Source organism: Malassezia japonica, chromosome 4, assembly GCF_029542785.1.
Source record: "Malassezia japonica chromosome 4, complete sequence".
NCBI classification, from domain to species: domain Eukaryota; kingdom Fungi; phylum Basidiomycota; class Malasseziomycetes; order Malasseziales; family Malasseziaceae; genus Malassezia; species Malassezia japonica.
The window spans coordinates 661,329-680,057 of NC_083373.1; the positions used below are offsets into that span (position 1 = coordinate 661,329).

General features: G+C 64.9%; 14 protein-coding genes across 14 annotated transcripts; 7 read left to right on the forward strand and 7 right to left on the reverse strand.

Moving 5' to 3' along the window:
* Window positions 1-20: 20 nt before the first annotated feature.
* On the reverse strand, window positions 21-797 carry MJAP1_002714 (uncharacterized protein; the record flags this gene model as incomplete). Its single annotated transcript, XM_060266647.1, has 1 exon — window positions 21-797. The coding sequence occupies one exon, from the start codon at window positions 795-797 to the stop codon at window positions 21-23; it is 777 nt and encodes a 258-aa protein (XP_060122630.1).
* A 29-nt stretch (window positions 798-826) lies between these two features.
* MJAP1_002715 (uncharacterized protein) lies at window positions 827-4,895 on the reverse strand (the record flags this gene model as incomplete). Its single annotated transcript, XM_060266648.1, has 2 exons — window positions 827-4,767; window positions 4,790-4,895. The coding sequence occupies 2 exons, from the start codon at window positions 4,893-4,895 to the stop codon at window positions 827-829; spliced, it is 4,047 nt and encodes a 1,348-aa protein (XP_060122631.1).
* Window positions 4,896-4,960: 65 nt separating this feature from the next.
* TSF1 (Elongation factor Ts, mitochondrial) lies at window positions 4,961-6,112 on the forward strand (the record flags this gene model as incomplete). The annotated part of the gene is made up of 1 exon (XM_060266649.1): window positions 4,961-6,112. The coding sequence occupies one exon, from the start codon at window positions 4,961-4,963 to the stop codon at window positions 6,110-6,112; it is 1,152 nt and encodes a 383-aa protein (XP_060122632.1).
* A 17-nt stretch (window positions 6,113-6,129) lies between these two features.
* On the reverse strand, window positions 6,130-6,885 carry GTP14 (Ypt/Rab-type GTPase Rab7; the record flags this gene model as incomplete). Its single annotated transcript, XM_060266650.1, has 4 exons — window positions 6,130-6,668; window positions 6,691-6,719; window positions 6,744-6,760; window positions 6,856-6,885. The coding sequence occupies 4 exons, from the start codon at window positions 6,883-6,885 to the stop codon at window positions 6,130-6,132; spliced, it is 615 nt and encodes a 204-aa protein (XP_060122633.1).
* A 77-nt stretch (window positions 6,886-6,962) lies between these two features.
* MJAP1_002718 (uncharacterized protein) lies at window positions 6,963-7,602 on the forward strand (the record flags this gene model as incomplete). The annotated part of the gene is made up of 4 exons (XM_060266651.1): window positions 6,963-7,077; window positions 7,100-7,166; window positions 7,190-7,415; window positions 7,438-7,602. 4 exons carry the CDS (start codon window positions 6,963-6,965, stop codon window positions 7,600-7,602), a joined length of 573 nt encoding a protein of 190 aa, XP_060122634.1.
* Window positions 7,603-7,685: 83 nt separating this feature from the next.
* Window positions 7,686-8,849, forward strand: GTR2 (GTP-binding protein gtr2; the record flags this gene model as incomplete). The annotated part of the gene is made up of 2 exons (XM_060266652.1): window positions 7,686-8,762; window positions 8,787-8,849. 2 exons carry the CDS (start codon window positions 7,686-7,688, stop codon window positions 8,847-8,849), a joined length of 1,140 nt encoding a protein of 379 aa, XP_060122635.1.
* Window positions 8,850-8,890: 41 nt separating this feature from the next.
* TMA22 (Translation machinery-associated protein 22) lies at window positions 8,891-9,563 on the forward strand (the record flags this gene model as incomplete). The annotated part of the gene is made up of 3 exons (XM_060266653.1): window positions 8,891-9,193; window positions 9,217-9,332; window positions 9,356-9,563. The coding sequence occupies 3 exons, from the start codon at window positions 8,891-8,893 to the stop codon at window positions 9,561-9,563; spliced, it is 627 nt and encodes a 208-aa protein (XP_060122636.1).
* Window positions 9,564-9,656: 93 nt separating this feature from the next.
* Window positions 9,657-11,372, reverse strand: MJAP1_002721 ((methyl)glyoxal oxidase; the record flags this gene model as incomplete). The annotated part of the gene is made up of 1 exon (XM_060266654.1): window positions 9,657-11,372. The coding sequence occupies one exon, from the start codon at window positions 11,370-11,372 to the stop codon at window positions 9,657-9,659; it is 1,716 nt and encodes a 571-aa protein (XP_060122637.1).
* A 455-nt stretch (window positions 11,373-11,827) lies between these two features.
* ASH2 (transcription factor, contains a PHD finger motif) lies at window positions 11,828-13,483 on the reverse strand (the record flags this gene model as incomplete). The annotated part of the gene is made up of 1 exon (XM_060266655.1): window positions 11,828-13,483. One exon carries the CDS (start codon window positions 13,481-13,483, stop codon window positions 11,828-11,830), a length of 1,656 nt encoding a protein of 551 aa, XP_060122638.1.
* Window positions 13,484-13,553: 70 nt separating this feature from the next.
* On the forward strand, window positions 13,554-14,553 carry MMM1 (ERMES complex subunit mmm1; the record flags this gene model as incomplete). The annotated part of the gene is made up of 2 exons (XM_060266656.1): window positions 13,554-14,054; window positions 14,077-14,553. The coding sequence occupies 2 exons, from the start codon at window positions 13,554-13,556 to the stop codon at window positions 14,551-14,553; spliced, it is 978 nt and encodes a 325-aa protein (XP_060122639.1).
* Window positions 14,554-15,282: 729 nt separating this feature from the next.
* MJAP1_002724 (uncharacterized protein) lies at window positions 15,283-16,208 on the forward strand (the record flags this gene model as incomplete). Its single annotated transcript, XM_060266657.1, has 3 exons — window positions 15,283-15,394; window positions 15,417-15,452; window positions 15,475-16,208. 3 exons carry the CDS (start codon window positions 15,283-15,285, stop codon window positions 16,206-16,208), a joined length of 882 nt encoding a protein of 293 aa, XP_060122640.1.
* A 73-nt stretch (window positions 16,209-16,281) lies between these two features.
* Window positions 16,282-16,545, reverse strand: MJAP1_002725 (uncharacterized protein; the record flags this gene model as incomplete). Its single annotated transcript, XM_060266658.1, has 3 exons — window positions 16,282-16,296; window positions 16,338-16,469; window positions 16,492-16,545. 3 exons carry the CDS (start codon window positions 16,543-16,545, stop codon window positions 16,282-16,284), a joined length of 201 nt encoding a protein of 66 aa, XP_060122641.1.
* A 106-nt stretch (window positions 16,546-16,651) lies between these two features.
* On the forward strand, window positions 16,652-17,681 carry MJAP1_002726 (uncharacterized protein; the record flags this gene model as incomplete). Its single annotated transcript, XM_060266659.1, has 2 exons — window positions 16,652-16,871; window positions 16,894-17,681. The coding sequence occupies 2 exons, from the start codon at window positions 16,652-16,654 to the stop codon at window positions 17,679-17,681; spliced, it is 1,008 nt and encodes a 335-aa protein (XP_060122642.1).
* A 1-nt stretch (window position 17,682) lies between these two features.
* Window positions 17,683-18,724, reverse strand: CAB2 (phosphopantothenate--cysteine ligase (ATP); the record flags this gene model as incomplete). The annotated part of the gene is made up of 2 exons (XM_060266660.1): window positions 17,683-18,502; window positions 18,633-18,724. The coding sequence occupies 2 exons, from the start codon at window positions 18,722-18,724 to the stop codon at window positions 17,683-17,685; spliced, it is 912 nt and encodes a 303-aa protein (XP_060122643.1).
* Between the last annotated feature and the right edge of the window lie 5 nt (window positions 18,725-18,729).

Consider the following 18,729-nt stretch of genomic DNA (forward strand, 5'->3'; position numbering starts at 1 on the left):
ATGTGGTACGTGCTACAAACTCATGACAGTGAACTCGCTTCTTGTTCCCGCTGGTAGAGGGCCGTGTAGTAGCCCGTATAGTACCAAGCCATGACGAGGCTCTGGAGCGTATCGCTCGCTGCGACGCCGGCAGGCAGGGCAAGCGACGGCGCAGGTGGGACGGCGGAGGGTGCCGGCGTAGAAGACGATGCGCCAATCGAATTGGGCGTCGCGGCGACGATGCGCTGTGCGGCCTTCCAGCCGGGGGTATAGGTATCGTTGTCGCTATCGTCGTGGTCGCCATTGTCGTATTCGTCGTCGTCCTCTTCGTCCTCCCATGTTCCACGCGCCTGCTCGTCCTCGGTCGGAAGACTGTACCATAGTCCCTCCTTCTCTTCCTCCTCTTCCTCGTCAAGAGCGTCCGAGCGCCGCCGGTGAAACGCAGCGTACTCTTCTTCGGCGGCGTTCCAGGCGTCCAGCAAGAACTGGTCGTCCCATACGTCCCGCGACATGAGCGCCGCTCCACTCGGCACCTCGACGCTTTCAAGAAATGGAGAGTCGTCCATCGTTGGCGACGCGACCACCGCGTCGTCCGAGTCGAGAATGTCGTCCGCCTCCAGCTGCGACCAAGCCGGCGCGGCCTTGGACGACGTCGGCCCCTGCTCGTCCCAGTGCGGCCCATGGTATCGCTTCTCTCCCCCCTCGTTCGTTTTCCGCCGCTTTTTTACCCCCGCTTCGGCCACAGCCTCTGTCGCAGCATGCTGCACGGCTGCAGCGTCGTGCGGCAGGTCTTCGTAGCTCACGACGGCGCGGCGCATGGTTGCCCGATGATCGGGAAAACTACGGGCTAAAACGCGCGCTGGATGCGCTGCAGGACCGTGTGGAGCTGCTCGACGCGGCGGTCGAGGTCGTCGTCTGGGCGCTGGAATTTGCGCGTGTTGAGTTTGAGCACGTAGTCGTTCGCGGCCTCGTCCACGCGGTGTGCCGGGAAGTAGATCGCGCGCGAGTCCGGCGCGGCGAGCGCCTCGCTGAGCCACTGCGCGAGGTACGCCACGGCGTCCGGCAGGAGGAAGCCAAGCCCGGCGGTCGTGTTCCACGGCGGCGGCGCGGTGGCGATGAGCGCCTGGAGCACGTCAAAGATGGCCTCCGGTGGGGCGCCCGCCTGCAGGAGCACGAGCGGCGCCCAGCCGATGGCGATCGGCGACGCGTTCAGCGTCGCAAACGAGCCCCAGTTGAGCACCGACGGCGTAGCGCTTCCGGCAATGGCCATCGACGTGTCGTATGCGTACTGCTCGAGGCGCGCAAGAAGCAAGTCGACCGGGCACGCGATTTCTGACGCGCCGAGGCGCGCGTACATGTCCGTGACGAGCGCGGCGATCGCCTGGTGCGCATGCTCTGCGTCGCTCGCATTGTGCTCGCGCGCAAAGAGCGCCTCCCAGATATCCGCGACGAGGTTCGCGTCCTGGTACTGCGCGGTGTGCAGGATGAGCAGCTGCTGCTCGAGCAGTGCAAACGGCTGCGCGGCCTCTTTGTACAGCGCCGTGATGTCGAGGAGCTCGCTGTCGAGCGCCGCGAGGACGGCCGAGCGGCGCGCACGCTCCTCCTCGTCCAGGTCGAGCGTGTCCATAGGCAGGAGCGCGCCGAGGATCTTGGCCTGCACCTGTGCGACCTCGAGGTCCTCCTCGACCTGGGTCGCAAACGCAATCACCTCTTGCGCCTCGTGCGCCGTCGGGCGCACCGACTTGGCGTTGCCGACGGCGAGCGCGAGGTACTCGATGCGCTCGTGCAGGCGCAGCGCAAACACATCTGCGTGCGCCAGCTCGTCCAGGGTCTGTGCCGCGGCAAAGAAGGCGCCGTTGCGCACGTGCAGCTGCCACAGCAGGTCGCGCAGGCGGCGCACGTACACCTCGTACGGCGCGCCGCCGAGCAGGACAGGCGTGCCCTGCAAGAACTCCTCGAGGAACGGCGTGCGCAGCTCGAGCAGCTGGCTCGTGAGACCGCGCTCAATCAGCCACGTATACAGCTCCTCGTGGAAGAGGGGGTCGTCGGACTGCGTCGCGAGCGCATAGGCCTCGGCGCGCTGGCCTTCGACCTGCTCGAGGCGCGCGCGCATGGCGGCGTCCTTGGAACCTGCCAAGGTGTTGCTCGCGGCGTCCAGCTCGGTATCCAGTGCCTGGAGCGCATCCAGGACGCGCTCGTACATCGCACGGCGCTGCTCGTAGACCGTGCGGCGGCTCGACGTCTCCTCAGGGCAGCCGTCCGCGCGGTAGGCAACCGCTGCGCCGGCCACGTCCGAGGCCCGCGCGCAGGCAAGTGCAAGCGTAATGACGCCGCGCGTAAACTTGAGCTGCGCATAGGTGGTGCACACCTGCGTCAGCTTCTCGAGCGGAAGCTGTGCGGCGCTGGCCAGCAGCAGGCGCAGACTCAGCTGCAGGTCCTCGTCGATGGCACGGCGGCGGTCGTCGTCCGGCGCCGACGCAGCCGTGTGCTCCTGGCGCAGAAGCAGGTCGGTCTCGACCGCGTTGCGCAGGCATTCGGACGCCTTGTACCGGCGCACGTCGTCTGCACTGCAGAAGCTCGCGCAACGCACCTGGAGCGCGTCGGCGATCGCGTCGACACTCGCACGCGCGCCGCTCTGCGACTCGATGAGCGCGTTGACGAGCTCGTTGGCGACGTTGCGCCCTTCGACGGTCGACACAAGGTCGCCAAAGCGCAGGCCTTGCAGCTTGGCGCGTACCTCGCTCGAGACGCTCTGCACGATCGTCGCGAGGTTGTGGTCGGCGAGGAAGAGCACAAACTGGCACGCCTCGCTCGCGCGCTCGGCCAGCGCACGCAGGCGCTCAAAGTCCTGACGCTCGGACTGCTGCGACGCGGCGTTCGGCACGAGCGGCGCGTCGTTCGTCGGGCCGAGCTCAAAGAGCTGCGAGTGCCGCTGCATAAAGGCCACGAGCGGCCCGAGCTCGCGCAGCGCGGCCGTCAGCAGCCCCTGGCTCACGAGGGGGTTCGGCACCGTCTTGGGCTTCGTCTCGAGCCAGCCATCCGGCACGAGCTTTTGCGCCCAGATCGCACGCACGAGGCACGCGAGGTAGTATGCCAGCGCCTCGTAGCGCGACGACTTGGACGAGACAAGCGTCGTGGGCATGCGCGAGTCGGCCGGCCACGAGCCAAGCGGGCCGAAAAAGACGCGGATCGCCTGCGCCTGCACCTGGTCCGAGAGACTGCGCAGGTCGAGCGCGCCGAGGTGGCCGGGCAGCGTCACGAGGTTGGTGTTGCCCGCGGCAATCGCCAGCGCCGTCATCGACGCCTCGATCGAGCCGTACCGGTTGAAGAAGTCGAGGATCGGCGGCGCGGTCGACGCGGCATTGCCGCCGCCGACGCTGCCGCTCAGCAGACTCGCAAGGATGTCGGCCGGGCGCCGCTCCACGACCTCGGTGAGGCCGTTTGAGTCGAGCACGAGAAAGACGCGGGGCGCGCCGAGGTTTTCCGCGGCGCACGGGCGCGTCGTCGCGCCGTTCGCCTCGCTGACGCGGCGCCGCGCGGCCGCCGCGTCGACCTCGGCCAGGACCGGCGCCGAGGCACCTTGGCCGAGGCTGATGAGCGTCGCGCTCTCCTGCCACGCACTTCCAGCGACGCCGCTCGCGGCGTACGCCGCGGCGGTCGTTCCGGTGGAGATGCCGTAGAGCTGCGAGCCGGCGTCCGGCGAGGTAAACGCCTCGAGGAAGAGGCCGTTGGAGTACAGCGCGCTCGTCGCCTTGCGCAACGTCGACGTCTGCGGCGGCGCGTTCAGCCTGAGTCCGCCGAGGAGCGGCATCGTGGACGGCGGCCGCGGCGCGCCCGGGGGGATGCGCACCGCGAGCTGTGCCCAGCTGCGGCGCTGGAAATCGTCAAAGTAGATACGATAGCCTTTTTCGGTGACGGCGACGAGGCATACGTTCGTCCGCGCATCCGCCTCCGTCGCGCCGAGCCACACAATCTGGCCGACTTCTTGCTGGGAGTGCAAGAGGCCGGCCTGGTGCGTGACGCCGTACATGCTGCCGGTGTGCACCGGCGCGCGCGACGAGTCTTTCGAGGGCAGCGAGTAGACGTCGATCTGGTCGCCCTGGCGCAGGACGTAGAGCAGATTCCGCTGCGAGTCGATCGTCAAAAAGTTGAGCTTCTTCTCCGACTTGAAGAAGGACGGGACGAGATTCGAGAGGCGCGGCAGCGTCACATTGTACAGGTAGCACCGCGAGCTAAACCACCCCTCGTTCGCCTGGTACACCAGCTCGTAGACGCAGTGGTCGCTGCCGACGCAAAACACGCGGCCGCCGTCAGTACCTTGGATATCGCGCATCGCGACGCCATTCGTATTCGCGCTCATCGCCGTCTCGTACAACTTCACGCCGCTGCTGCTGCCCGGCCGGGAGGTCAGCTCGACGCCGAGGAGCGACACGCGCTTGCCTTCGAGGGCATTCGGGCCGGTAGAGAGCACCAGGACGTGCTTAATCTCGGGAATAAACACGTTGGGCTTTGCGGAAATCAGGCCGACAGACAGCACGACCTCGTCCTCGGGCAGCTGGTGGTACTCGAACGCGGTTTGGCCGTTGGCATAGTCCCACAAGTACACCCTGTTCTCCACCGTGATGCACGCGCGGCCGATCGCAGGAAAGAGCGCAAGTGTTGCCACAGGCGCGCGGCTCGTGATCGTCTCAAAGACGCTGCTGGGAATCGGCAGGCGCCGCAGCACGCTAAACGACGCCCAGGGGTCGTCGGCCTGGGTATGCTCTTCGTACGGCGCATCGCGCGGCGCTGGGTCAGCAGAAATACGTACGTAGCCGCGCCTTGATATCCGGCAGCGCGAGCGCGCCGGGCTGACACCATTTGGCGATCAGCTTCTGCGCCTCGCTCAGCCGCTCCAGGTTCGCTGCGTCGCTCATCGCGCACGCGCAAAGATCGGGGCGAAGGACAACGACGGGAATGCCACGTGGAGGTTCTCCTGCCGATGCTCGGAAGAATTGCTCGAGTGGGCGTGCGTGCGCTGAGCACGTCGCGCCCCGCGTTGGAGCCTGCGCGCCCGTCGATCCAGGCGATTGCGGAGCTGCGCCGCCAGGTGCCAGGCACATCGCTGATCAAGGCGCGCGAGGCGCTTGTCGCGTCACGCGAGGCGAGCGCGCCGGACACGGACTCCGTGCCGGCCGCCGTTGCGTGGCTCGAAGAGAACCGCAAGGAAGAGGGCGCGAAGCGCGCCGCAAAGGTCGCATCGCGCACCACCTCGGAGGGAACCGTCGGCCTGTGCACGCTTAGCGACGGCCTGCAGACCGCCGCGGGCCGCGCGGCGATCGTCGAGCTGAACTGCGAGACGGACTTTGTGGCGCGCAACGAGCTGTTTGGCGCGCTCGTGCGCGACATTGCGCACACTGCGGCGTGGTACCCCGTCTTTGCCGAGACCACGAGCTCGGAGCTGGTCCAGGAGATTTCCGCCGAGACGCTCCTCGACTGCCCGCTCATGCCCTACGACCAGGGCGCCGAGGCAGGCGACGTGCGCACGGTGCGCGCAGCGATCACCGAGGTCGTTGCGCGCCTCGGCGAAAAGATCGCCCTGACGCGCGTCGCGGCTGTCTTTGCGCCCGAGGGGCAGGAGCGCCTCGGCACCGGCTCTTTTGCCCACGGCACTGGCGCGTCGGTCGCGGCGCCACAGGCGCCGACGCAGGCGACATTTGCAAGCGGCCGCGTTGCATCGCTGCTCCTCGTGCGCTTCGCGGGCCGCGTCGCAGAGGCCGCGCAGCACGCGGGCGCCAACGACCCGGTGCTGTCCGCATCGCGTGCGCTGCTGCGCTCCTTGGCGCGCCAGGCTGCGGGCTTCCCCACTACGTCTATCGAGGCTAGCGATGCGGCTTCGGGCGACGAGCTGAGCACCGCGTTGCTTGCGCAGCCCTTTGCGATGCTCCTGCCGAGCGCCGGCCTCGACGATAGTGCCTCGGGCGGCACGGTGAACGATGCGCTACAAAAGTGGGCCGAGACCATGGGCGGCGCGCGCGAGAGCGTGCGCGTCCTTGGCCTCCGTCGCTGGGAAGTGGGCGAGACGAACGCCGCGCCGGAGGACGACGGGCTGTCGTTTGCCGACGAGGTCAAGAAAGCTGCTGGCCTTTCATAGTATCTCTTGTACAAACGTTAGCAGTTGCACCCCGATGACCGAGGGTTCGCCGAGTCGATCCTGATCGGGTCAGGGTAGTCGGCGTAGAGCTCCGCCTCGGCCTCCTGCTGCAGCGCATTCTTGGCAATGGTCTGGAACGCCTGCTCGACGTTGATCGCCTCCTTGGCCGAAGTCTCAAAGTAAGGAATGTTGCCTTTGCTCTGGCACCAGGTCATCGCGCGCTTCTGCGAGACGACACGCTTGCTCTCCTCCATATCGATCTTGTTGCCGAGCACCACGAACGGGAAGTTGTCGGGGTCGTGGGGGCTCGCCTGGATCAGGAACTCGTCGCGCCAGCTGTCCAGCGTCTCGAACGACTTGGGGTTGTTTACGTCGTACACAAGCACACAGCAGTCGGCACCACGATAAAACGCCACACCCAGCGACTGGAAGCGCTCCTGGCCAGCGGTGTCCCAGAGCTGCATCGTGACCAGGCGGCCGTCGACCATCACCTCGCGCGTGAGGAAATCAGCACCAATCGTCGCCTTGTACGCAGCCGAGAAGCGCTTGTTGACATCTGGGTCAGCCACGGCACATACATTGGTTCATCAGCGAGGTCTTGCCGACACTGCGTTAGCCGAGAGAGACCTACCCCGAATCGCCCAAAATCTGCGTCAGCCGAGAGAAATACGTACGATAACCTGTACAGACGGCATACGCCGAATGTGTTAGACGAGTCCAGGACATGCATACACCCTACGTACCTTGAGCAGGACCTTTTTGCGCGTCGCCATGATCGCAATCGTCACACGAGCAGCCCAGGCCCGAACTCGGCCAGGGATCGCCCGCCGGACATGGGAAATAATTGCACATGGCCCGCGCTGGCAACGTGCTCCGTGCGCCGCGTATGGAGGTCGAGGCGATTGCCGACCGACTCGCGCAGCGCGACGCGCGCGAGCGCGCATGGCTGCCCTTTGTTGCAGAGTGTAGGTGGCGCGACTGACACAGTCCACGCCGCGACGGACTACGTCCAGCGCCAAGGGCACGCGTTCCGCCCGCGCAGGGGCGGCGAGGGGTAGGTTTGCACGCCTCACATAGGCACGATGCACTCGCACAGCTCGAGCACCAGGTATCGGATCTACGCATGGAGAATGTTGAGCTGCGGCGCAGCCACACGGCCCAGACCCAGAGCGCCGCCGAGGCGGCCTATACCCTCCACCGGCACCAGCGCGAGCACGAAAAGACGCGCGACACGGCGCGCGTGCAGCACACGCAGCTCACCGACCTCCGCGCGCTGCTGGAGGCGAAGAACGAGGCGATCGAGGTAGGTCGCGCTCCTTACGCAGCACCTACAAGACGAACTCGCGACACAGACGCTCGAGCTCGACATGCTCACGCGGCAAAACAAGGAGCTGCGCACCGAGAATACCTCGCTCCTCGACCGCTTTCTCGCACTGAAAAGCGCGCTCGCCGACGAGATGAACCGCGCCACGGCGCACGCGCCGCCATAGCCGCGCGCCCCGCACGGGGATTGTTTAGTCATACTGGTCACCCTAGCGCCACGCTTGCCTGCGCTCCTATCGACGTGCCCCCTATGGCTTCGCCAGGCTCGCGGCCACAGAGTGGCGACACTGCGTCACGCACAGGGACGCGGCGCAAGGTATTGCTGCTGGGTCCCCGCCGCGCAGGCAAATCAAGTCTATGCAAAGTCGTATACCAATCCTACCAGCCCAACGATACCCTGTTCTTGGCACCGACGACACGCACACAGAAGCTGGATGTCAAGACCTTCCAGAAGCTGGAAATTTGGGATATACCGGGTAGTGCGCTGCAGCAGTTTTCTGCAGGCACACACAGCACCGGCGTCGCGCCACCCGCAGAGAGCGCCGTGGAGATCCCTTGGGCCGAGGTGAGCGCGATCATCTTTGTGGTCGACGCCCAGGACGACTACTTTGACGTGCTCTCCAAGCTGAACCAGGTGATCCTTGTCGCCTACAAGAATAGCCCGAGCATCCACTTTCACGTCTTTATCAACAAGGTGGACGGCCTGAGCGACGACTACAAATACGATACGCAACGCGATATCGAGCAACGCGTGTACGAGGAGCTGATCGACTCTTCGCACGAGTTCCACGGGCCGTCGGGCGAGCCGGTGCAGCTGGACACGGAGGTGAATATCCGCTTCCACCTCACCTCTGTCTTTGACTCGAGCGTCTTTGTGGCTTTCTCGCGCATTCAGCAGCGGCTGATGCAGAACGAGGGGGGCGCTGACACCTCGCGGACGACCGACGCCGAGCCCGACGGTTCGGAGCATCTCGTAAGCCTGCACGATGCGATCGAGTCGGCGTGCAACAGCCTCTGTGCGTCGTGCCTCCTCGAAAAGGCCTACATCTTTGACGTGCCGAGCCGCACATTTATCGGGTGCGACACTTCGCCTTTTGACCTCCCTCTCTTCGATGTGATGTTTGAATATATCAAGTTCCTCAGCCAGTTTTCGGCTCTCTACTCGGACGTTGCCCAGACGTCCGGCGCGAAAGCCACGCGCAAATGGTCGGCGAGCGTCGTGCGCCTCGGCTCCGATACCTCGGTCGCGTTTTGGCAACTAGACAACCACCTCGCACTCCTCGCGACCGTGCGTACGAGCGTACACGTACACAACCTCGGCATCTTGGTACGTGCCCTGAACTAACCCTAGGACTACAATATCGACCGCTTCCGCACCGCGCTCGCCGCGCTCGGACGCCTGGCAGCCCCATAGTCACGTGATAGGCTCCGAGCGCTCGTCGTGCGACCGTGAGGATGAGCGAAGTCGAGGCAGCTTCCGCCGAGGCGCCGCAGAGCGTGCCTGCGCGCGAGGTCAAGTACTGCGAGATTTGCTCGTTCCCGTACGAGTACTGCGAATATGGCTCGTCATTGACCAAGTGCAAGGCGAACCTGGAGGCCAAGGACCCCGCTCTCTTTGCGCAGCTGTACTCTGAAGAGGCGCTCACGGACAAGCTCAAGTCGCTCACCACCGAGCAGGTCGAGTCGCTGGAGCGCGATAGTGCGAAGCGCGAGCGCAAGGCCGAGGCCAAGGCCGAAAAGGAGCGTGCACAGCTCGCGGTACGTCGTCGCTACTTACTCAGGCCTCCAAGATTGTCCTGTCGCGTGTCGCGCGGACAAAGCGCAAGGTCATTACGTGTATCCACGGCCTGCACCTCTTTTCGCCTCCGCTTCCGCAGCTCAAGGTGATCGCAAAAGGGTACGTGTCCCCACTGACCCCAGTCTCAGCTCGCGCTTCGCGACTGGCGCGTCGGTCACGCAGAGTGTGCAGCACCCCGGCATCGACGAGATCCACATCCAGGGCGACGTGGTGGATGACGTGAAAAAGATGCTGGTGCAGCGTGCCAAGCCCTTTGAGCTCATCCCCCCCGAGTCCGAGGGCGGCTTGACGGAGAAGAACATTGTGATTGATGACAAGGCTGCGAAATAGTGCGAAAATCCAAGGTCCATCCAAGTATGGGAACTATCGAAGATAGGAGAAGTAAGCGGTGGCATCCAGGCGACCGCGAGTATGACGATCTGCTTAGAGGTTGGTGTCCGGGTGGGTAGGCTGGTCACCAATCTGGCCGTTGCCGACGGTGACAAACTTGCCCTGCGAGGGAACACCGTTGACGACCACAAACGCCAGCGCAGGGCCCGGGGGGAAGAGGTTGGGGTTCGAAGGCATCTGCGCGACGTGCAGGTCGCTGCCCGAAGCCTTGGCGCGCAGTTCCAGCATGCGCTGACCCATGTTCATGGCGTGGGTCGAGAAACCAGTGCGGATCAGCACGACCTTGGCATTGCTGGCCTCGTTGTTGTTGTTGAGGTGCACGGTGAAGCCCTTACCACCGTACTTGAAGTGGCTCGGAAGGTCCTTGCGCGAAGGACGGTCCTGGTTGTAAAAGTCGGGGTACCAGCGCTCCACGCGGTACTCGGTGTTGAACTTCTCATTGTCCGTGTAGTCCATGTTGGGGTTCGAACCGGCAATCAGAATCGACGAGTCGGGCAGCAGCGTGGCCGACGAGTGGTAGAGACGGCCGACGCGAGCCGTGCCGACGTGCGACCAGCGCTGACCAGCGGGCTTGTGCGGGTCGTAGAGGTAGTGGTTGCGCACGGGGTTGTCGCCGAACGAGTTACCGACGGGCTTACCAGCAGCGTTAGGGTTGTTGGTGTAGCCGGCGGTACCGGTCGCGATACCGTTGCCGAACCAGATCTTGCCGTTGGGCAGGGTGATGAACTGGCCCATCGAGCGCGCCTCGGGCACGTCGTCGACCGACTGCCACTGGGGGTTGCTGGTCATGGGCGAGATCTGCTCGCACGACTGGCTCGCGTCGCGCTCCGTGACCATCACCGAGGGACCGCCCTCATTACCCCACTGGCGGTTGTTCATGGCCATACCACCACAGAAGAGCACCGTCTCGCGGTAGTTGTTGTTGGGGGTCAGGGGAAGGAGCACCGCACCACCGCTCGCGGGGTACACACGCGGGGCCTTGGGGATGTTGGGCAGACGGGTCTCGCTGTTGCGGTTCCAGTTCCAGAGGATGGCCTCGCGGTTGGCCTGCATGAACAGCTCACCGTTGCCCATCAGGAACGTGTGCGGGTAGAGCGAAAGAGGCACGGTGCGGTCGAGGAAGTCGACGTACACCGACTTGCCGTCGCCCTTGCGGGGGTAGTACTCGAGGGTAGGCTCGTTCGAGCCCTTCGAGGGAACGTAGCCACCATCGCGCATACCACCAATGATGGCAACGCTACCATCGCCGAGGGGCTCGACGGTGGGGTACCAGCGCTCCTTCTCGAGCTGGTTCGAGTTCTTGTCGACCCACTCGCACGACTCGTCCGAGCAGGGCGAAAGGAAACGGAGGGCGTGGCCACCGTTGTACGAGTCGTAGGGCTTGTTGCCGGGCTTGGCATCGACACCGCCGTGGCCAACGGCCTTGTTACCACCAGTAACGAGCCAGCGGCCGTCGGCAAGGGTGGCACCACCAGCGCAGAAGGTGTTGGTGCGCACATCCATGACGCGGTACTTGTTCGAGTTGTAGTCGTACTCGACGGCCCAGGCGGGGTGGCCGTTGACGGTGGCCTTGTTGTTCTCGACCTTGTCGAGGATGTAGGCCTTGCCCGAGGCACCGAGGAACATCATCTGCGCACTCACACCCGAGTGGCCGACAATGCTCACCGAGTTGCCGCTGGCGGCCGAAGCGACACCAGCCAGCGTAAGCGCAGCAAGCACAAAGCTCTTAAAGACAGGAGAAAAGACCATTGTGATCTAGAAAAGAGAGACGGGCCCCAGATAGGGGTTGAGGATGATGGGAGACGGTGTTGAAGGGAAAGCCCTGTGGACAGGACAAACAAGGGATGACGGTGAGAGGACAGACGCGCGCGATTTCTGCAAAGGCAAGCACCGTGGCGCGTGCCTTGGCGCGGTCCTGAAAGCCGGTAAAATGCCTGACCTTGGGCGTAAGTGGATAAAAAACCTGCGGGATGGGTATATAGTGCATAATGCAGCCGGGATGCGCATTTTGTGGCCCAGTAGGCCGGTGTTACTAGGCGAAAAGGCCTCAGAAAGGCATAATAGGCCAATCATGTTCCGCTTATACAAGCAGCTGCAGATCCTCCTGCCGGTTAAGTTGTCCTGCTGATCTCTTGCATAAGGCACGCGTCACCCTGACAGAGAAGTTCAGCCAACCATGGGGGAATACTTGGCACCGTGTCTGGTTAATTAGATAGATGTGGCCCTTCCTTGGCGCCGACGATTTTAGACGCGTCGCGGTCCGCGGCGCGGTCGTGCCGTTCCCATTCTTGGACGCACTCGCGCCAACGCGCCGCAAACGGCTGCCATGCCGGCGCTGGGGATTTATGGAGCGTAGGCTCCCCACGCGCCTCATTCGCGCTCCAAAGCACATCCTCCAGGTGGGGGGGTGGGGGGTAGCGAAAGTCGCGTGGAATGAGCCGCGCACGTGCACCGCCATACAACGAGACCATAGGGTAGTAGCCTAGGGAGCCGTCGTCGTACGCATTCAGCCGACTGCGTAGCACCGCACTGACACTGGTGTGTGCGGTAATTTCGCCATCCGCGCCGCGTTTGCGCTCGCGCTTCTTCGGCGCGGTCTCGGCAGCAGCGAGGGGACGAAAGTCATACAGGTCCGTAAAGGCAATGCCTTGGGGCTCGCCATTCACCGTAAACCCGATGCAGCTTCCCGAGAGCGTGGGCAGGGCGCGCAGGGGAGCGCGCTTCGCACGGCCCGCCTGGCCAGGGCGCTTCTCGTCGCGGTCAGCCGCCTTGCCAGGGGGGGCGGGCTTGGGCGCGCCGTCGGCATCATTGCACAGCGTCTCACCACGCCGGTTCCTGTCCATGAGTACCTCCATCTCCTTCGAGGGAGGGTACTCGAGACTCTCGAAATAGAGCTGGCCTTTGTACCGGATCGGAACGCGATTCTGGTGGATGCTGTGCTCCGTGCCGCTCGGCGGGGGGGTCGATTCGGACGGCAGGCGGATATACAGGCCCACTACGTCGCCGGGGCCAAACGCACGCCCAAACGGCTTGGGACGCGATAGAGTGACGCGTGCGCCGTTCTGGTCGCGCACGCCGTAGCTGTACCCGTCCCAGCCGACCGGCGCATTGAGGCCCGCTTCGCGGCGCGCAAAACCGACGCGCGCATGGGGGCCGTCGCGCATCGGCGTGGACGGCATGCTCGACGCGTCGGGCGCGAGAATCTCGACCTCGACGTACCATGCACCATGGCGCACGCCGAGGTTGGTCCGCACACTGCGGTAGCCTTTGTCGGTGCCGACGACCATCGCATCGTCGCTGATGCGCATAAATGCACTGCGGTCCTGCCAGGACCAGTGCACGCCTTCTGGCGCCAGCTCCAGCGTCTTGTAGACGGTCGTCGGCAGCCATTCGGCGGCGGGGCCGGCGGCAGTGTAGCGCCAGCCGTTTTTGTTCAGCGGAAAGTTGTGCAGCTGACCGAGGGAGGCGTCTTCAAACGCCGGGATCCACGTCGGCCTCGGCGCGATGGTCTCGGCGTCGCCTTCGCGTGGAATAGGACCGCGAAAATTGGGGGGGAGGACGTGCGAAGGGCTCACGGCCTTGCGCTCTTCGGGCGCACTCCCTGCACTTGCGGGCGAGGCGGGCGAGTCCGCGTACGGCCCCTCGCTCAGCGCGAGGCCGAGGTGCGGCGGAATCGCACGCGCTTCCACAGGAAAGAAGCCAGCCGGCTGCGGCGACGGCGAGTAGGGAAGCTGCCCCGGCGGCGGTGTCGGCGAGATTGGCGCGGAGGACTGTCCTGCAGACTCCATCGGTGGCACGTCTAGGTGCACAGGCACGCCCCAGTCAGGCGCGCCGGTACCCTGCCCTGGCTCCTCGCTCATCGGCGGTCGTCAAAGGTGCGTGGAGAAATTCGCCTAAATTCGCTATTACCACGCCCGTGCGCCGGAAACGATGACTGTTGCGCAGGCCCCCGGGCAGCTGACCTTTGCGCAGGGATTCGTCGTGGGCCAACTGGTCCTGCTGGTCGCCCTCGTCTTTCTGTTCCGCTACTTTTTCGTGGCTGATGTGCCTGCGTCACTCGCGCAGCAGCGTGCGGACCTGCTGGCCCGCACGCGCTCGCTGCAAAGCTCGCTGGATGCCCGCTCGAAGCGCAAGGACGTGAGTCGTGTGCCGTACGAGCAGGCGTTCGAGGCGCGCATGGCGGATATTCTGCAGCGGACGCAGTACGATCTTGCGGCGCACCGCCCCGAGTCGCTCGACTGGCTGAACTTGATTGTGGCTCAGGCCATGTTTGGCTACCGGGAGAGTGTTCTGTATGCGTCGCGCGGCGTGCCTGACCGCGACACGGACCTGCCTCTTCCGTCGCTGGAGACGAGCGAGAAGGCGGCCGCCAAGCGCTTTGTCGAGCGCCTGCTCAACGGCGCGGCCGCCGGGCGCACGATGAATGTGCTGGTACGTTGCGCTGCTCACCCAGGACACGATCACCGTCACCGACATCGACTTTGGGTGTGCATACCCCGCCTTTACCAATGCGCGTTTCCGGCCGTCGGAGCGCGCGCACGGCCTGCGTCTCGAGGTGGACTTTAACTATGTCGACACCATCAGCCTCGGGCTGGATACCAAGCTCCTGCTCAACTTCCCCCAGTTCCGCTTCGGCTCGTTGGCCCTCGCGATGTGCTTCCGGATCGAGCGCCTCGCCGGCACGATCGGCATCGAGATCACGCCGCGCGAAGGCGAGTCGGCCGCGCAAGAGATCCGCGTGTCGCTCGCGCCCGACTTTGTGCTCGAGGCGCACATTGCGAGCGTGATGGGCTCCAAGAAGAAGCTGCAAGATGTGCCCAAAGTCGAGGAACTACTACTTACACGCACGCGCGCCGCGATCCAGCAGCGGCTGGTCTGGCCGAACTACTGGAGCATTCCCCTGCCGGTGCTCGAGCGCGAGGCGCACTAGAGCGCGCCGAGGAACTTCATCGCCAGCTCACGCAGGATCTGCGTGCGCTGGTCGGCCCGTAGATTGAGAAACACTTCGCTGACAGCCTTGCCCTTGGCATCGCGGATTGAGCCGAGCTTGCCGCCGAGCAGCCCACCGCCGAGCGCACCCGGAATGTTGCCAATGATGAAGCCCATCACGCCGCCCGACACCGAGCCGGCGACGCGCCACAGGTGGCTCACATGCTCGACCTCGGGGCGGAGCATGTCCTCCCATGCCTCGGCGAACTGCGCCTCGGGCTGCGGCTGCGTATGCGCGCCCCGCCCGCTGCCTGTGCCAAAGAAGGAGCGGAAAAAGTTGGCGCTTTCCTGCGCACTGTCCTTCTCGTCAAAGCCGCCCGGCGGCGAGGCCATGCGCGCCTCGTCGTACTCGCCACGGCGCACAGGATCAGACAGGATATAGTCTGCGTAAGAAGTGCCACGTACACGCATCCGCGACGCTCTGGAAGCGCTTGGTGTGCTCGCGCGCCTCGCTCGGCGACGCGTTCGGGAAGCGGTCCGGGTGCGAGCGCAGCGACTCGCGCTGGTACGCCTTTTTGATCTCGTCCTGCGTCGCCGTCGGGTTCACGCCGAGGATCTGTGTCAGACGAGCTACCTACACCATAGTAGTCCGGCACTGGCATCGTCGCGCCCGCCACGCGGCGCCCCGCATTTCTCCACTTTCGGCTTGGCGGCCCGGAACGAAACCACGATGCCGAAAGACGCCGCCCCTGAAGTGATGCCCGACATGCGTATTGCCACGCTGAACAGCGTGAGCGGCAAGGTCGCGGTGGTGACTGGAGGTGCCTCGGGCCTCGGCAAGAGTACGTGGCGCGACTAACGCAGTGATGTCCGCGGCGCTTGTGCAGAACGGCTGCCGAGGTAGGTTCCTGTGCTGACCCAGTCTATATTGCCTCGCGCAAGTTTGACGAGCTGCAGCGTGCGGCGGACCAGCTGAACCAGGCCGCCCCGAAGGAGGGCCCGTGGGAGGCCGGTACCGCCTGCATTCCCGTCCAGGCCGACCTTTCGTCCAAGGCCGGCTGCGATGCGCTGGCCGACAACGTGAAGCAGCGCGAGCAGAACCTCGACATTCTCATCAACAACTCCGGCCTGACCTGGGGTGGCAAGCGCGACGACTTCCCCGAGCAAAAGGGCTGGGACAAGGTGTTTGACCTGAACGTCAAGAGCCAGTTCTACCTGACGGTGGCGCTCCTCCCGCTGCTCGAGAAGGAGAAGTCGAACACGCACCACGCGAGCGTGATCAACATTGCGTCGGTCGCTGCCTACTCGCCCGCGGCCTCGGGCCCGCTGTCCGAGCCCGGCACGGGAACCTACAGCTACCAGCCGTCCAAGGCGGCGTCGGTGCACCTTTCGCGCATGCTCGCGCACGAGCTCGCGGACAAGTTTGTGCTGGTCAACTCGATCTGCCCCGGCGTCTTCCCCAGCCGCATGACCTCGTGGAGTCTCGGCGAGAACAAGGAGATCCTCGAGGGGGTGCAGCCGACCGGCCGCATCGGCACGCCGGAGGACATTGGCGGCCTCGTGCTCTTCCTCGCGAGCCGCGCGGCCTCGCACATCACCGGAGCTGCGATCCCTATCGACGGCGGCCAGATGCTCCAGTTCGTTCCGCGCCTCTAAGTAGCTACTACTCGTCCTCGATATAGCTGCGTAAGTCGTTCCACGTACCGCCTGCGCAGCGTGCGATACTTTTTCAGAGAATAGAGCGCTGTGTGAGATGCGCGACCTACTCTCGGTTTCCTTGCGCACAAACTCGGCGAGTGCCAGCTTGCTTTCCACCTCCTCGTGGTCGGTCAGGTGCGCATTCCTGCGGAACATCGCACGGAGCTTGGGGATAAAGTGGTAGTTGGGATCAGGATACTCTCGGCCCAGACGATGGAGCTGGGTCAGCAAAGCAGCGCACCTCTTTGTAGAGTCCAATCGCCCGAGCCCGCAGGGGGTGCCCTGGCGGCGGCATGCAAGGCGCACGACCCCGGCCCACCGCCTCGTCGCTTAGTCAGATCGCTTCCATGGCCTTGTCCCGGCTGGAGGAGGAGGGGTACCTAGACGTGCCGTACGGCGCGATGGCGCCGCGCACGCTCGACATAGACGAAGTGTCTACGTCCGACTCTGGGTCAGAGGACGGCGCGGTGGACGCGGACGACGACGCGGCGAGCAAGCTCGCCTCGTCGCCGCCGCCGCCGACCGGCACGCCGGAGCCTGCGCCCGAAGTCAAGTGCCTGTGGGAAGACTGCGGGCAGACGTTTACGGACTTGCAACCCTTTATTGAGCATCTGCATTCCTGTATGTATCTCTGCTAACGCAGTCCACATCGGCATCCACAAGTCGCGGTACGCGTGCGAATGGACTGGATGCGCCCGAAAAGGCAAGAGCCAGACGTCGCGGTTTGCGCTCCTGAGCCACCTGCGCAGCCACACCGGCGAGAAGCCGTTTACGTGCCCGCGCCCCGAGTGCGACAAGTCCTTTACGCGCTCCGACGCGCTGGCCAAGCATATGCGTGTGCAGCACAATACGCCGCCGCAGGGCGGCGCCGCGCAAGGCGCACGCGACGCGGACGAGTCGCGCGATACCCACGGCGCACCCGCCGCGCGCCGCGCCGAACAGGCCGGCGACGAGTCGCTGGACACGTCCGAGGACCGCCCGGCGGCGAACGGCGCCTCGACGCTCGCCACGGCGCAGCGCTTTGTGCACGGCGCGCGCGCCGAGCTGCCGAGCTACGAGGCGCGCGAGCTCGAGCATGTGCTGCGCCGCGCCTCGGCGCCGAGCCGCAAGCGCATGCGCCACGACGCCAGCTCACCGTCCGCCCCCGACTCGAGCGACGAAGGCGAGTTGCCGCAGGACGAAGACGGGCGGCAGGCGCTCTTCCAGCGCTACCTTGGCGAAAAAGCCAAGCTGCGCGCTGGTATGCGCGCCCGCGAGCAGTGGCTCTCGCAGGTCCAGGCGCTGCGCCGCGAAGAGTCGGAGCTGTCGCAGGCGTGCAAAGCGACGCTGGACCAGCTGCTGCATCGGTGCCTTGGCGACGAGTACGCGGCGGCTATGCAATCTCCCCCCGCATCGCCGAAGCGATACGATACCCGGCCGGAGAGCCTATAGTCTATGATTGCCCTTGCGCCTCGATCCAGCGGTTGTGCCGCTCCTGGAGTGCGGCAATGATATCTTGCTCGATCTCGCGCCCGTGCGCATCCTTAGGCAGATGAATGTACTCGTTGGTAAAGCGCTCCTTCGCGCTGGCATCCGCCCGCGCCGCGTGCTCGATCAGCACGACCTCTGTCTTGCGGCGCGCGAGGTCGTTGCCGATCACGAGCTGGTGGCCGTAGCGCTCGAGCGACTTTTCTGCCTTGGGGATGATCAAAGAGTCGTCGGTCTCCAGCTTGAAGCTCACGACGTATGCATGGGGGACCCAGTCGTGCACGAGGTTCGCGAGGACCTTGGGCACGGGGTCCATGGTAATCTGCAGGGCGCCGTCTGTGGACTGGATCTTGTGCTCCGAGATGCGGTTGGTGGGAATAAAAAAGTCGCTGACGGCCGCAGCGAGGTAGTGCATCGCATAAGAGCCCAGCGGCGCCATCGCCTCGCTGATGCCGCGCAGCAGAAAGAGGTACTCGACCACGGTCACAAACGGCACCGTGAGCAGCCGCCCCGACTGCCGCGCCTGGTGGTACGCGTGGAGAACGGGGAGGAGCGCCCCGACCTGGTCCTCTTGCACCTGCACCGTCGCACCGCTGCCCGCATCGCTCGTCTCTGGCTCCTGCAGAATGTCAAAGAAAGGGTTCGTGGTGTGACTGTAGAGGCGCGTAAAAGGAAACTGGCTGTGCTGCCTGCTCATAAAGATCACCGCGTAGCCCGCGGCGAGGAAGTACTCTGCCGAGGCGGCTCCGCGCGTGCCTGCGGAAAAGTTATCCAGGTACCGCACACTGCGTTAGCGTCGCACCGTACACATTGCGCTCCAAGGGCACGGTCGTGCCGCCGCTCTGGGGTCAGTGTGCACGACCTACCGTGACCAGCACGACTTTCCGTTTTTCCCTGCACTGCCGCTCCACGAACGTGCGCACCTGCTCTAGGTGGCCGTCATAGCCTGCAGGCGCCTCGTACTCTGCATAGAAGCGCTCGGGCGTCCACACAGCGTCGCCGGTCATCGTCG